At 37.4% G+C, this 16,766-nt stretch overlaps 1 protein-coding gene across 2 annotated transcripts in view; it reads left to right on the top strand.

Moving 5' to 3' along the window:
• APBA2 (amyloid beta precursor protein binding family A member 2) overlaps positions 1–16,766 on the top strand; it is a 43,566-nt gene that overhangs the window by 21,295 nt on the left and 5,505 nt on the right. For both annotated transcript variants that reach the window (XM_009492154.2, XM_009492153.2), the window contains 4 exons: positions 7,194–7,379; positions 10,863–11,042; positions 13,012–13,224; positions 14,050–14,169. In XM_009492154.2, coding sequence (XP_009490429.1) covers positions 7,194–7,379; positions 10,863–11,042; positions 13,012–13,224; positions 14,050–14,169 — 699 coding nt within the window. The remainder of the gene's footprint in view (positions 1–7,193; positions 7,380–10,862; positions 11,043–13,011; positions 13,225–14,049; positions 14,170–16,766) is intronic.

Raw genomic sequence — 16,766 nt, 5'->3', positions numbered from 1 at the left:
ACCCTGTTTCTCTGAAACAGTTTCAGTACCCAAATTTACAGTCCTAACAGGGAAGTCATTGCTGCTTTGACTAAGCTATTTGTATCTTACCATTTTTAACATTTAACCTCCAATTTTTCCGTAAATCACATCTGAGTTACCATCATCTTTGCCTAAGATAAATTATTAATTATTCATATTAAAGAATTGTCTGGAGACCACAGCAATAATCAGCCTCATCTTCTAGGAATACATATATATATATATATATATTCAATAAGAGGCAATCTTCATAAGAAGGAGGGTTTTTTTAAGGAATTTAAAATTAAATACATATAATTTATACATGAATCCCAATATTTAGTACAATAATCTCACAAGATCTCTTAGACTTTGATCACACAGAAAGTCTTTAAATTTTCATTCTTGTGAGGAGCTTTGAAAAAGGAAATTTTAGTGACATTTTTCGCTTTAGTTTTCACTAAAAAACTCCACTGTATGCAGCTAACAGCAGTTGAAAAATGGTAAGACCTCAAGTCACATAAAAGAACAAACCATTTAGAAAGTGCTTAGTTATGCTAGGTATAGCCAAAGTAGAAAATTCATCTTGCAGTATTTGGAAAAATGGTTGGGGCAAGCTTATGCTATCCTTTCGGTGATACTCTTCTAGAACTTATGAAGGTAATATTTAGTCTTTTTTCTTAGTAGCAGAACAGACCAAGGGTTATAGGTAAGTTGAACTGTCAGAAAGGGACCAAAACAAACAAACCCTTTGTAGGCAGTTTGTGAGTAGAGATGAGGAAGAGTCAGCACAGATTTGTCAGAAGTAAATCATGTCAAATCAATCGTTTTCTTTTGTGACGAGGAATATATTTGTCCTTGGCACAGAAGAAGCACCCATCGCTATTGACTTAAATAAGGCTTTTATCTCGTATAATATTTTCTAGATTATATGATCTAGATACAAGAGATACAAGCAGGCTAAAAAAATTTGAGTGTACTTATTTCTGATATATTGCCATATAGATGGCAATATAAAGAGATAAAGATCAGAGGGAGACTCACAAGCGTGTTTCTTTGGTGTCATACTGTTCAATATTTTCATAAACAACTTGGAAGATGGAAAGAGAAAATGGTTCTTGAACCTGTAGCTTGGTGTATAAGATCAGAGTTCAGAAACATCATGGCTAACTGAAGAAATGAGCTGAAACTATAGGAGATATTTCAATAAAGACAAATGTAGCACTCTACATTTAGGATTTTGTTTTGTTTTCAATTACTATATAATTTGTTTTTTCTAACAATGCAAACTATGAGGCACCTACTTCTTCCTGAAATTTAAGAGAGTGTTACTATCTTTTAATGTGAGGGTAATGATAGTATCTCCAGGAAATGGATTATTTTTCTTTTAACATAAGCAGATGTCCTTAATATGCCACTAGAACTCCCAAGAGATAGAGCCGGATGAGGAGTAGAATATCCCATCCAACATGAGCAGCAGTATTTACGATCTGCCATCCATAAATCATCCTGATACTGCATTTCATCCATGATAACCAATACCAGTATTTGTTATGGCTCAGCCTTTTTTTGCCCTCATGGTAAACATGCATCATTCAGAGAGTATATTATCAAAGCTTATGACACTACTTTTTGCATTAGCAGAAAATAGAATGCTAGTAATTATCAGTGTAAAGGTGACTACAGTTATTGATAAATGAACAGCTACAGTTCATAGTTGGAATGTATGGATAAGTTCTCTTTGTTGAGTAAGGATTAGTTTTACGGGAAGTCACTCTTTCCCTTCTTTAAATAGTTCAGCATTTCAGCTGAACAACCCTTTTAAAAATAAAAAAAGGAAAAAGTCCTTTGAGGCAGACCATAAACACTTTGTCAAACTAACTGTTATCTTGTTCTCTTGATTCCCCCGAGATTTCTAGTGATATAAAATGCAATGCACCATGAGGAATGGTGTCTAGTATGAGCTGTTCAACTAGATGAAAATAGCAATATTGGAAATTATTATAATTACAAGCTCTCTGGCATTTGTCCTGGGTTTTTTGCTTGCTTTTTTTTTTTTTTTTTTTCTTACAGTGGGTCTTTCAGAGAGCTGCACGAGACTTACTTCCATGACTTTTTTGCATTGCTTTTGCATTTTTGGCTTCATAGTATTTTTCAGTGCTAGTGAAGTTTCCTGACTGGTGTAATTACCATAGGTCTATTTCAGCTGGTGTGGCAGCTGGCAGAGACAATCTGTTCTTTCATGGCTTTATCAATTATATAAAAACCTCTTTCTGCAGTGTGCCATCCATGTTTTAATCCATCTGTATAGCTCACATGAGGTAGCAGCTGATTTAAAATGTAAAATTCTCAGTTAAAAAATGACATGCAGCAGAGTTCAAAATGATTAGTAGCATCAGTAAGGTGCATTGCCCCATTGGAACAGAGCCGGCTCTGGTGATTCTGTTGTCCTCAGCAACACTAGGAAATGCACACACACCCCCCGCCCCGCCACTTTTTAGTTGCTTATGCATTTAGTTACTGAATACATTTAGCCCAAGTTGACCACCTGTTTAGTATATGCGGTAGAAGCAACCTTAGGTTTGGCTGCATGCCTGCTTCATATGAGAGCAATTCTTCCCTGACTGCTGCAGCTTTATGGGCTTGCAGTCGGTTGCACGAAAACAGCAGAAATATCACAGCAGCCTCCCCCATCTTCTTGCTCATTCAGTGAAGAGAAACTGGGAGTGAAGTAACTGGGAAAACTAGAAGAGAAAAAGATAGATATAGAGGTCACAAGTGTGTATGTGCAGAGCCTCTGGTAGCTGATTGGTTCCATAAAATCTTCTGACTTGTTAGGCTATCTAATTCACACTCCCACAGGACTACATTACTTGAAAGCTTGGAAAATGCTTAGGTTTTCCTTCTTCAGGTGGTGTTCTTTGGGTTTCAAAAGGGACAACAAACAGGATTCTAAAAGAGTTCCTTAGAAAGGACGGGAGATTCTGAGAATGGGGAATCTGGACAGGAGAAGATAGAACAGGGGTTTTGAAAAAAGCCAAGAGAGAGACTGAATTTCTAAGGACAAATATAAGAATAACAAAGAGGGAATGGATGGGACTGGAAAAGGTATGAGGGAAAGAATAGAGAAGCAGATGGGCAGAGATGGAAGGATTCATGGGAAAATAACAGGAGGAGAGAGGGTGAAAATGAGGTAACAGTAATGGAAAATAGAGTGGAATGGAATATGGAGTGAGAAAGGAAAAAGTCAAGTCAGGAGTAAGTCACAAGTAAAGACAAGTTTACAGTCACTATATATTATTTGCCGTATTCCTTAATTGTAATTGCATTAGACAGGAAAAAGGTGGGAGGGAGTGGGGGAATGACTGCTTTCACCCTTACAAGGGGAAAATACAAAAACCCCTTTGAGTAACTTCTGTGTGATGGTAAGGACAGACAGACTTGCTTGGCAGGTGAGATTCAATGCATTCATTTTCCCAGTCCATTCACTCTTGTGCACATTGCATGTATGATTACACCCTTACCGAATACTTAGTACAGACTGCTGAAAAGCAATTATCTCTGCAGAAAAGCAATTATCTCTGCAGAGCTCCCAAGATCCTGCTGAGAGATGTCCATTATAAAACATTTTTCCATACTGAGAAGTGCTATAAATCCTACCGAGGCCCTGCAACCCTTAGAGACACCCCCAAACCATCTCTTAACCATCATCACTTTTCATAGTTTAGGGATAAGCACAGAACATTTTATTTCAAGCCTGAGAAGAATCATTACAATAATTTTATGGGTGGTGATTCTCTTCGGTAAGACAGGTCGTTCTAAGAAACAAGGATTATTTTATTTTTCTCTCTCTGTCAAGTGAAATTGTACTGAAATTCTTAAAACAATTACTTTTGTCAACTTGAGGAACAGGCTTTCTCTCTTAGGCCTTAGAGATTTGTTCAACTAATAGTAAACTAATACCTAGCTGTTTATTATAAAGGAGGATGCTGCTTATACAAATGATGAAAATCGTATATTATCTCATACCACATTATAGATTTTTTTTTTGAAAATCAGGTATCAAGGGAAACCCTGCCACTACAGACACAGCAAGGAGGGTATCATCTCAGTCATCTAATATGATTGAGCTAGAGGAAGACTGACCTCATGCTGCTCAGTGGGATATTCTGATACATAGCAAAAGCCACTAGCAAATAATAAAAAAAAACAAAAAACCAAAACCAAAACCAAAAGGCCTTCTTAGTTAAAAATATACAAAGCAAAACAAAACCCACAAGAAACCTGTGGTCAGTTTTTCTTTCTTCACATTACAAATATCCACATACATATCCAAGCAGATGCCAAAAGCAGTAGAGACAACTCAGTCTTGGCCAAGAACCAAAGATATGTTAGACACCAGAAAGCATTTTACTGACTTAAAACTAATAGAGTTCACAAAGTAAAGTGAAACAAATTGATTCAATGATAAGTATTTTTTTATTCCAATTCGGGCAGAATTTGGTGGATGGTTTTAGCTGTTCGTGTGGGGAGGGGGGGGAAGGAGACATCCTCAGCTAGTTTGGTCAATAAAACTATTATGCTTCATGTTGTTTCCAGTTTGAGCAATAAATAAAAGTCTGGAAAACCCTCCAAACTGACCAATGACCCCAGCAAGAAGGAATTTTCAGATGGGCTCTTTCTGTTTCTTAAAGAAAAGAGCGGTTCATCTCTACAACAGCAAAATATGTAAAGAAATTATAGAAAACCAAGCTAACAAAGCATGGTTTGGAGGCACTTTCTTGGTCTTTGTTTCAATAGAAAGCTTTATCTTAATTAAAATAAGTACATAGCATATGGTTTTAAAGTAAGCAGCATCCAGTTTAAGAAACCTATAAAGCTCAGGTTTGAAATGTCCCATAATAATAGGCTTTGGACTGTATTTTGCCTTAAAACAACGATGTTCAACCAATGGCAACAGATTGGATTCAGTACAGCACACCAGCCACATCTGAGAGCTGAATTAATTACCCTGGCAGCCTGATACTGAAATTACCTCTTATGAGCCTCCTGCAGTCTCCTCTTTGTCACACAAGTAGTGCACACATTGTGTGGCCATTGTAACAGGACACAGGCATTTTACTCACATGATGGCAAAGTAGAGTCTGGCTTTGTTTGAGAAGGAGCAAAGGCTGACTCCTCCAAGTAGAGAGGGCAAGTGCCTCAACTCAGATGGTGATACATGGGAGTGGGGGGGTGTGAGGAGGGACAGCAGTCACATAGTGAAGAGCAACGTACAGTCCTTGAATGTCTCCTCAGGAAAAAATGCAAATCATCACTGCCTTAAAGTATTGTTATGGCTTCTGTGGGTCCTTATAGCTAGGAGGCTTTTTCTAATATTTTGTTTAAATTGTCAAAATATCTGCCAGATAAGCATTACTAACATAAGTGATATTACCTTTTTTCCCCAGGAATTACTCTTTCTCCATAATTATACACAGACTTCAGTAATAGTGATTTTTTCAAGACATTTAAAGGACGTACAGTCAATCGGATTACTTGATTGCATGAGCATTCCTAAAACTTTCATTTTAAACCTAAAAGGTTCTTACCATTATGGAACATCTTCCATAGCAACATGCCTTTCTGGGAACTTAGAGAAGTTGTGGCTTTTTATTTATTTTTATTTAAAAAAAAAAAAAAAAACCTAAAGGAGAAATCAGGTTGCTTATACAGTATCTTGAATAAAACGTGTATGAAGATACAAATAATTGTCTAAAATGTTAGTGTAAATAAGTATATCATTCTGTTTGTCTTTGCAGTCCTAAATATATCAAAATCCTTTGAAAATATCACTGTAGCAATGTCACATACATTGTTTTATTAAAATAACATTATTTTACAGATAGAAACCTTTTAATGGAAATGAGACTGCTAGCTGTTGAGCCACATTAATTTATTCATACTTAATACTGAGTTCAAAAACAGTAAAACTTACTACAAGTTCATACTTAGTGGTGTACAGAAACTGGTATAAAATGTCCTTGAAGATTCTTCCTTCTGGGACCTCATTGCTCTTTTATATAAGAAACAATTGATAGAAGCATGAACTGGAGACGGAAACAAAAGATAAAATAGTAATATCTGAAATAAAACAAGTTTAGTGACAACGTATCCTTCTCTGACTACAAATATGCACTCAGTTTTCATTTGTCCAAGGCAACTCAATAATTAATCAAAGCCACTGAATAATGATATGTTCCTGTGAGAAAAACACTTGGAAGTAGTAGGTTGGGATTTCCCTGCTACTAGCAGAAAGTAAAATAAGAGTTTAAAAGGCTAAAGTAATTAAAAGGCTGCAGAGCTCAGGGATTTAAGATAGAGACAGGAAGTTTCAAACCTTTTTATATTTAGTACTCTTCACAGTGTTCTTACGTAAGAAATGTTCATTAGGATGAAGCTTGGACAGGTTTCCAGACAGGTTTCCACTTAAAATCATTCTCACAGGCAACAGCTCTTCTGAGTTGAGTTCCCCAGCACAACCAAATTGGCAGCCTAATGACATTGACTGGAACAGGATTTTGACTGTGAGCCCAGACACTAGACCATTTCCCTCCAAAGTGATCTGAGATATGTAGGTAGCCAGAAAAAAGTATTAAAAATTGTGCCTACAGAGAAGGTGAAACACTACTTCATAGCTCTTTACAAAGAAAGTAAGTAGCTCTTTGATGTATATGAGAAAATGTTACCTTAGATATTATTGCTATTACAGGACATGATTAAAAAAAGAACTCGGGAAATTATAACATTTTCTCATATACGTATTACTTCCCTAAAACTTGTTCTGTCACTGTGAAATGCATCTGCTACATTCAGCAAAACCAATACAAAAGGGAAACATCATTTTCCAACAGTATGAAAATGTATATAAAGCATTGGTATAGATCTTCATTATTGCTTTACAGTAGAAACCATGTTGTATTTGCTCAAGCAGCACTTCCACTGAAGCCATTTTCTTGAACAGCCACTATGCCTTCAGTTGGAGTTCGGGCCCATTGACTGCGTAGGGAGTGTCAGATCTGGGCCTATAGAAAGTGCGTCTGTAGCTTTTGTCATTCTCAAGTAATAGGCCATCAAGGAGAGGAAAGATACAGCATTTGTAGAATAACACAGCAGGCATGAAGAATGACTTTATTTCTCTTTGCTTTATGTAGGAAACAATGATGGATCATGCGCTGCGCACAATCTCATATATTGCCGATATTGGTAACATTGTGGTTTTAATGGCGCGACGCCGCATGCCAAGATCAGCTTCTCAAGACTGTATTGAAACAACACCTGGTGCCCAGGAAGGAAAAAAACAGTACAAAATGATATGCCATGTCTTTGAATCAGAGGATGTAAGTAAATGGAATTAAATTTATTTAAACAATGTATGTCATTTAGAGAATCTCTGAAATTACATCTAATTTCTTGAATGAATTTTTGTTGTCAATAATCTTTTCTGATTGAAGCTACAGGTAGTCTGTGGAAACATTAGCCAGTTGTTTGTCCATATTCATATCTCTTTTCTGTCTCCACAAATTGATGTCACAAATTCATGTCTCCTCCTCAGTCCCAAAATATCCACTCTTTGTCTCATGTGTTACAGAATCATCTGTGTTCTTTCAACGATGCTTCCCCAAATGCTTTAGTACCTAATTATTTGCAGTTGTCTGGAAGTCAATGGCCATTCATGGCCAAAATTAATTTATGGGATATCAAACTGATCATTCACCCTGGATTGAATCCTTTAGTTCAGCAAGTTGGCACATAATGACACACATAAGCCTCCAGACACTTGGCAATGAGGTGGAACCATTCTGGACCTCTTTCAAACTGAAGCCAAGTTGCTGAGAACATCTACCAGCTTGGTGGGCCTGGCACAAGGTTGCCTTATACCCAGTCCTTTTTCCCTTATGGCTTACTTCTTACCTGTAGTTGGTATGTGTACTCTCAAACATGTGGCTTGATCCTTTGTTGTTTAAGAACACATTCAGATGTATATTTTTCAGTTTTTCTTTTTTTTATTCCTTTTTTCATTCCTAGCAAAGATTATGAATTAGAATTTTTGTATAAATGCAATAGAGCTAAGAAAGTATAGTTCTCTATAGAAATTTTTTTTCACAGCCAGAAAAGTTTAGCAATTCTTAAGTAAAAGGCTAGGAAGAACTCACTTTCACTACTCTCTCAGAATATCTATGCAACAGAAAGCATAATTTCAGTAATTTTATGCCATAAGATACTCCGAGATCTAATACCATATTAGCCTTTAACCACCTTTTGTTACAATTCCATTTAAAAAAGGAGTGATCACTTCAGAATTTAGGTTCTAATTTTCACTTGCATCAGAAATACCAAAAGATGAAAGCACTTGGAGCCATTCTCAAAATAGGATTGCAGAAGTAGCAGTTGCAAAAGAGTTCTGTACATCTCTGCTGCATCCTGTTTCACCCCTATGAAAAGTGCGGGCATGCCATGCCCTTACCTCTTGTGGCAAAGGAAGATAACCTTGCTTTACTGCTATTGTACATCCAGGTTTGGTTTTGTAGCGAATTAGATACTTGTGTCTGAAGTGGCAGACCAGGGGACTTCAACCTAAAACCTTTACAGAAAAAAATACCAAGCTAGTAAAGCAGAAAAAGCAAAATTTGTTGTCTTGTTTCTAACTTGACAGTTGAGATACAGGTAGTAGTAATAGGCAGTACTAAACGTTTCTGACCATTGTTATATAGGAACAGCTTTAAATACAATTTCTGTCATATCAGTTAAAAAAGAATTGAGTTCTTTGGTTCAGACAGTCATAACTCACAGGTTGCATATTTTTTGAGTTAAGCAATCATTTTCATTATTTTAAAGCAATTAAGCCTGTGAAGGAGAAATCATAGAATCGTTTAGGTTGGAAAAGAATGGCACTGTCTAAAAGAGTGCTAGACTGGGATTGTTCTCAGGCTTAGTATCTCAGCTCTGCCACTGCTTTGCTGGGGTCACCTTTTCAAGCAACTTAATTGCATTATCTCTAAGTTGTTATTAACGCTGATGACTCATAAACATTCATAAAAATGTGGACATTTAGATGAAATTAAGATGTGAGAAGTGGCTCTTACTAGCAGTAATAGAATAGAATATGACATCTAGGCACGTTTGTTTTGAGAATGTAGAATGGAGGCGAAAGCAAAGGATGAACTACAGAGAAGGCAATGGCACTGGAGATAAAAAAAAAGTCAGTAAGGACTGGTGATAAACTTTAATAATGGAACGACATAAAAATGTTCTTGATGACTTCTCTACTACTGTACTACTACAAACCTCTTGGTATATTGATAAGATTTGAAAAGATGTTTTAAAATATGAAGGAATGATTTGTGACTGGCTAGGCTAATTATGTCCTTGATTTTCTAAAATCATTTTCCAGTCCAGCAGATTGGTGCTTTTGTGTACTGCAGCATAAATGAAGTAAGAAAACCACCTTTTAGCATCAAAGAAAACACTGTGAAAAATCGGTAGATTGCAAGAAGATTTAGATTTACAGTGTTGTCCAGAAACACCGATGTATTCATAATGCATTAGTGTGTTGCATTTCCAGAATAGTTTCAGAGGTTTGATTAGTAATATTTTTAGGGAGTTAGGTTGTAAGATGCAATTAACTCCTCCTCAGATAATTGGGAGTTTCTTATATCCCCTGATGACAGAATACAGTACCTGAAAACCACAAATATATGAAACTCAACATGGCATTCTCCTGTGAGCTGCAGGAAACTCAGAATAGGGAAGAAAAAAAAAAAATTCAGGTGTAGAAAAAGTTGACTACAAATTCCTTTTACTTAGCTCTACCTGTTTCTCTGTGATCCAGTGCCATCTAGTGGAACAAGAAAGCATATTTTACAGCAGTTCAATAATTAATTAGTTGACTTTTGCAGTGTGCTGAATGCACAAAGCTGTTAGTATTATCATCATCGTCGGTTTCTGCAGATTTCTTTCTAATTTATATATATTTCTGACACATCCAAATAGCAGTCACTGTAACACTTCATTAATTGTACTTGCTATACAGCCCCCTATAATGGGAAGTCACCTTTTATTGCATACTGTAGTAAAATGTGTGTGCGCCTAAAATTAATAAAGACACAGGGGATTTTGAAGAGTTGTTCTTAACATTAACAAGCTATAATCATGGCTCTGGCTGCATTCTTGAAAGCATCCCTGACATTGCTAGTCAAGGTATTAAGGGGAATAGCTATTGTAGATGTGCAGTGGGTAAGCAGGGCTATTACTGGTTTGCTGGGAATACGAGACAGGTATCATGGCAGTAATAGGAGAGCAGATGGTTTTGCTGAAGCAGTGTTTTCAGTCCTGTAAAACCAAGGTGGAGAAGCAGCAGGTGACACGACAACCACAATCATCAGCACATACATGTCTGTGAAGGCACGTGCAAGCAGAGCATCCGTTCTCTCATCACCCCTGCAAATATACTGTGATCAGAAGCAGTGTTTGTGACAGTCTTTCTGTAAGCTCTGTTCCATATTGGTACAAAGCCAGTACTCTCCAGTGTTTATTGGAACGAGTACATGAATAGCATATGGCTGCTTGCTACTGCAACATACTGATGAAAGGAGATCAGCAGGGTTTTTAAATGGAGTTTGCAATTTGATTGTCAATGTAATGGATTCTTTCTGTACAAATGACCTTAAAGTGTACTTTATACCCGTACTAACGTAGCAACTTTGCCGGATCCTTTACTTTGACTCTGTCTTAAAATCCAATCGCTCTCTTGTTTCTTATGGTTTCAATGGTAAACTGTTTATCAGTCCTTTCTCTGAGCTGTGTTTTGTTCTACATTCTAGGCACAGCTGATAGCTCAGTCAATTGGTCAGGCTTTCAGTGTGGCTTACCAAGAGTTTTTAAGAGCCAATGGAATTAACCCAGAGGATCTGAGTCAGAAAGAATACAGTGACATCATCAATACCCAGGAGATGTACAATGATGATCTCATACACTTTTCCAATTCAGAAAACTGCAAAGAGGTAAACTAGTTTGGGAATTTCATTTCACATTGATCCATTTTTTTCAGAGGAATGTAGTTCTCATGGAAATACCTTTTGGCATTTTAAGGAGGACTTTACATCTCAAGATGTGTTGCTTCATCAATACTGTGCTACTAAAAGCAGCTTTATAAGTTTTTAGAATTTCTTCTTTTCATTTTCAGGGTCTTTCTGCTTCCATTGATCAAAACAGTAATAAAGTACGTTTACATCTGACATAAATAAGCTCTGTGCTATTCACAGTACACAGCGTAAGGTGTTTTTATGTTTTACCAATGTATTGATACAGAAAGAGAGATGACAATCCATTTTAATGCATGTTGTAAGTGATTTCTTACTTAACAGACACAAGGACCATGAGTCCAGGATGCTGTGGCGCTGAGCAGGGCAATTTCTGTTCCCCTATTAGAACACCAGCAAAACTGCCACGAGAAATGGAGTTTCACACTCCTAATGCACAAAAAGGCAAGAACTTCCCTTAAGTGCCCCAAATTACATAAGTGTAACTATTTACATTTGATTTTGGATGTAATGGATTCTTTCTGTACAACAGCCATCTATTTCACATTTTACATTTCATACAAGTCACTGTAATACAGGGCATTCCAAACCAGAACGTGACGAGTGCAGTTGCACCCAGATTCTGCTTTGTGTTATGCTGCTGCAGTGTGACAGGGATTTGGCCCATGTTCCAAATCAGAGTTTCTATGCTGAGTCCTAAAGCAATCTTACTTTAAGATGAACTGCAAATTGCTTAATTCTTCAGTCACAGCTTTCCTATTTACAGTCATTTATTTTTTCTAGCATTACAGGGTTTTTTGTACAGCATGTGTATTCTTGGGAAGAGAGCATTTTTCACCTATACCTGCAGATAGAAAGGTTACGATTTGATTTGTAGTTTTATATGTCTGCAGTCACTAGATACCATTAAAGTGTTTTCATGTGCATATAAGCATGACAAAATATTTCTCTTGTAGCAAAGAAGGGAAATTTCCATTGAACAAATCTTGGTTTAACTTAGAATTGGACCAGACAAATACAAATGTGTCACATTTCAAAGTGATTAAAAAGGTCATTATTTTTGTGGCACCATTGTTTCTAATCAGTTTATGAATGTTTGAACAGTGATAGAGTTATGGCATACTAGTTGGTTCAAAGCCTTGATAGCTAGCTTCAAAAAGTCAGCTGGCCTCCATGATTCCCGTAAGTACAGATGTCCCTGTCCTTCCACATTTGAAATAAAATAATTCCAAGTATTTTGTTGAAGAGTATGTTTTCTACTCAAACTCTCACTCCTCTTCTGTAAAAGTTAGGTATGCTATGATTACTAAACAGTTAACATCACCATATTTGAGGAGAAGTTGTCATTTACATTACACCAGCACATCAGGGATCTTAGATTAACATGCTAGGCACAAGTATATTCAATAATGTTAATAATAATGCTAATAACAACAACAGCAACAACAATAATAATCAAGAGATCCTTGCCTGAAAATAAGGACGGTCAAACCTGAGATCAAGAGACAACCTAAGCAGCGATAGCAGAAGTGGAGCTGAACTCAAGCCTGTGTTCCAGGCATTGCCTTGGCCACAAAATGTTACAGCCTTCCCTAGCTGCCAGGTTCTGAGAAGGATAAAAACTTCTTTGGCATTCGTTCATTTGGTATTCAGTTCCACCACTTTCTATACAGTTAACCAATGCATTAGTTTTTTGCTTATTATAAAGACCTATATGACCTTGAACAAACAAGTGGAGGATACCCCTGAAAAGAAATAGGTATGTGTTACACAGTTTTAACAGCATTTTTGAAGTCGTGCTACTACCTAATGGCAAAGAATAGAATTCTTTTTGTAACTTGTAGGTGTTACTCAGGAACAACTGAGATGCTAGTGCTCAAATTTAGACGAATCAAAGCAAAAAATGGTTTTTTTTTCTTTTTAATTGCAGCTCCAGCTAGAAAAACAGAAGGGAGAAATTCTTGGGGTAGTGATTGTGGAATCTGGATGGGGATCCATTCTACCCACCGTTATCTTGGCTAACATGATGAATGGAGGCCCTGCAGCCCGTTCAGGAAAGCTAAGCATTGGAGACCAAATTATGTCCATTAATGGGACCAGTTTAGTTGGTCTACCTCTTGCAACATGCCAAGGGATCATAAAGGTACCCCAAACTTACAACTATATGCTGTAGATTGTAAGCCAGCAGAGATGTGATATTCTGACAAGTGACCCTGTAGATTTCCAGCAGATACAACTTTTCATGTCACTGCAAAAAAAACAGAACAACAAAAAAAGTAATCTGTCGCTAACAAAAAGTAGAATTAGAAACAGAGCTTCAGGGGTGATAATGTACAGAAATTTAGGACTCGAGAATTTGACTGCAGCTTTGTTACTGGACTATAACAAACAAGGCCAGGTCTGAAAAACTTGCCTAAATTAAGTTACTTAGCTATCTTCAAAATTTCAGGCTTTCCCACAGCCTCCAAATTAAAATCTGAGGATTAAAATCTACTACGCTTCTTTGGGCTCCACGTAGATGAAATGGCTGGAGGCTGGTAGACTGCAGGACAGACCAAGTGAGTATGTGAAGATTCCCTAGACACGACAGAATCTCAGAATGCATTATCTTTAATCACTGGGACTAAATCTAATGTCTGTACAGATTTACCAAGAGCAGCAGCAGCAGGAGATTAATTAGCCAGATGCTGATAAAGGGCAAGCAGTAGTCAGTTTTGGTTTTTCTTGAAAACTTTCTTGAAGTTACTATAGTAATTAAAGGCAAAGTTTTGATATGTTTTATTGGGCCAAATAGCTTAGGAAATAAATGAAACAGAGAAATGTATCTCTAAGTAAACAACAGATTTCTATTAACTCTAGCTGTTCTTTCTCAGATCAGCTGCTTTACACTCTTGCAATTAGGAAACCACCAATGAAAGAGCAAATTAAGATCCATTTTAGAAATACTAACTTTTGGAATATCTTACAGGGTCTCAAGAATCAGACGCAAGTCAAACTGAACATTGTCAGCTGTCCTCCTGTTACTACTGTCCTCATAAAACGGCCAGACTTAAAATACCAGCTGGGCTTCAGTGTACAGAATGGAATTGTAAGTTTCTGTGTTTGGTAATTGTTTTGGTTTATTTTTTCCCTTTCTTTTCTTTTTTCCTTTTTTTTTTCCTTTTTTTTTTTTCTTTCAAGAAACACACTGAAGTACTGAAAAAAATCCTTGCACATAACCTCACTTCTTGCACTGTGATCCCTTAATTAATCAAAATCTTATTATCACATCTCTGAGCAATATAATGCAAATGGACAACATGAGGAGACCAAGCACTGCCATTCTTGAGGGATTTTCCTACATAATACAGCCACAAGATTTATAGTCCAGATTGTTTGGTGCAGTATCTGGATCAGCTAATTCACGTATAACTGTCATTAGTGTGCCAGAGTTGCAAGAAAAAGTTATGCTGAAACACATCTTTACAATTATAACATTCTAATCTTGGCTCGATCCTGTTTCTCTTTTTAAAATTTCAGCACACACTCTCTAAGACTTTTCATTTTTCTTACACTGTGCAGAATTTATTTGGATCACACAGTAGTGGGCAAAGGAATGTAATTGTAACCTCCTCTGGTTAAAACTAAAAATCTGTCACTACAAGTAATTGTATAGGTTGTGGCCCAGGTATCCCTTCTCTGCATGCTGCATTTTCCCTGTAATAACAGCAGCAAACAGGAGAATGAATGTGGCAGGTAACACTTACCCACTGCAGCTCAGGGTCCTCCTCTCATAGTTCTTCCTTCCCAAGCCATTCTCCAATACCTTTCCAAAACAAACTCCCAACACAACTAGCTCAGGTAGTCACCTGGCCTTTCTGGGGGCTGATACTAGCATTAGGGACTGTCTGTAGTGCAGGACCATCACCATCTCCTCTTCCTCCAGTCTAGGAAAAAAAATAATCAGGCTGCTCACACAGAAAAACACATCACAAAGGACTGTGGGCTCTGGTCCCCTGTTCTGTGAAACTCATCGATTGAAGTTGCCAGATTTCTGTTTGCCACCCTTGGAAGAGTAGCAGGTAATTCTATAGGACATGGTTTATGGATCTTACTGTGCTTTAGCAAATAGATGGCTCATTAGCAGATTTTCAGCTCTGCTAGCCATCTCTAAGTTATTATTGTACCTAAGTTTTAAGTGTTCCTACCTAAGATCACATATCATGTTGTGGTCACAGCAGAGATTGGTATAAAGAACACTGCTACAAGCCTTGGTCCAGCTGGAAGCACTCTGAAGTGATACCTACCCCAGGCTGACATCCTTTAGAAGCAGAGGTTTAAAGTATTTGTCATGTTTGGGACTAATGCTCTGATACTTGAGTAGAGAGAGGTCTGTAAAAACATACAGAAAAAACAGGTGTGCGGTATGTATTTCCATCCTCCTTTGCTTGTCCCAAATCCCTTTGACCTACATGGACGTGTATGATAACCGGGTATGGTTATTGCTGGTAGTTCACTGGTAGCAAATCCCAAGTCTTGGTATAAAAAGGATGAAAGGGGTGGGATCTGGTTTTACAAGATCTCACAGAGGGTGCCAAGAACAGCATATAACACTGTATGAGGCATTGATTTCTTTCCTAATTGCTCTCCTTTGTAAATCTAGTATGTTCAGCTGGTGCCATGATAAAAAGAGGAAAATGTAGTTAAGGAACAACGAGCACTACTATGATGTGTTTATCAACTCTTTTAGGAGGCCTGTCACAGCATTGGTGGGGGTTGCGTGAAGGCTGGGGAAAAGAATCAGGCCAAGGTGGATTAGAAGCAGCATATCATGGCCTCACGTGGACAGAGGCAGTTACGGAGTCTGTGAGACAATCTATTCATCTTGTTCCAGCTAATCATCTCCTACATAATTGGAGCCTTAGTTTAGTAATTCTGCAGATTGTGATGGTTTTCTTTCATCGTGTACTCACTCCATCTACTGGTCATTTGTCACATTCACCACACTGGATGGTCATAGTTCATTCCAGTCAAATAAGCAACATTTAGACCACATCCAATATAAAGTTTACCAAATTCCACATGAAAATCCTTCTCAGGTAACAAAAAAAGCAAGCCTTGTAATATATTTCATTTATGAAGAGTCTGTGTTTGAATACAAAAGCCAAGGAACAAAAAGGAGAGATTAACGTCTTTTGTTAGGCTACTATATAGACAAGCTTCTGGGCCTGTAAGTCCTTCCTCAGATAAAGTCTCTCTTACTTCACTTAACATTTGAAAATATGAGTCTGCAAGGTACATCTCTCTGGTAGTTTGACATTCAACTTTTTAACAGCAGTTCTGTAATTGCCAGCAATTGTTACAAATTATGACAGGATTGAGAAATAATATCCTTATTCTTTGTTGGCTCAGCATTAGCACAGTGAAGAAATAAATGGCTTGCCAGAACAGGTATAATTAAATGTCTCCTACTGCTATGCCATTACCTCATTATGCATGCAGCCGGTACTTATTTCTGTGCCTCTTCTGATAGCAGTTTTGCGGTGGTTCCTTTTCACTCTGCCTATCTCATCTGTGCAGGTTGTACAGCTATTATATTAGTGAACAGCCCATAAACAACCTGGACATAGACAAGTACTATCTGAGCTGGGGTTTGCTTGCATAGGGTATCAGGAAGATGCAGAGACTGGGCTGCTGCAGGTGACC

This window comes from Pelecanus crispus, chromosome 7 (genome assembly GCF_030463565.1).
Source record: "Pelecanus crispus isolate bPelCri1 chromosome 7, bPelCri1.pri, whole genome shotgun sequence".
Taxonomy (NCBI): domain Eukaryota; kingdom Metazoa; phylum Chordata; class Aves; order Pelecaniformes; family Pelecanidae; genus Pelecanus; species Pelecanus crispus.
The sequence above is the reverse complement of the archived record's forward strand: the minus strand, read 5'-3'. Positions and strand labels throughout refer to the sequence as shown.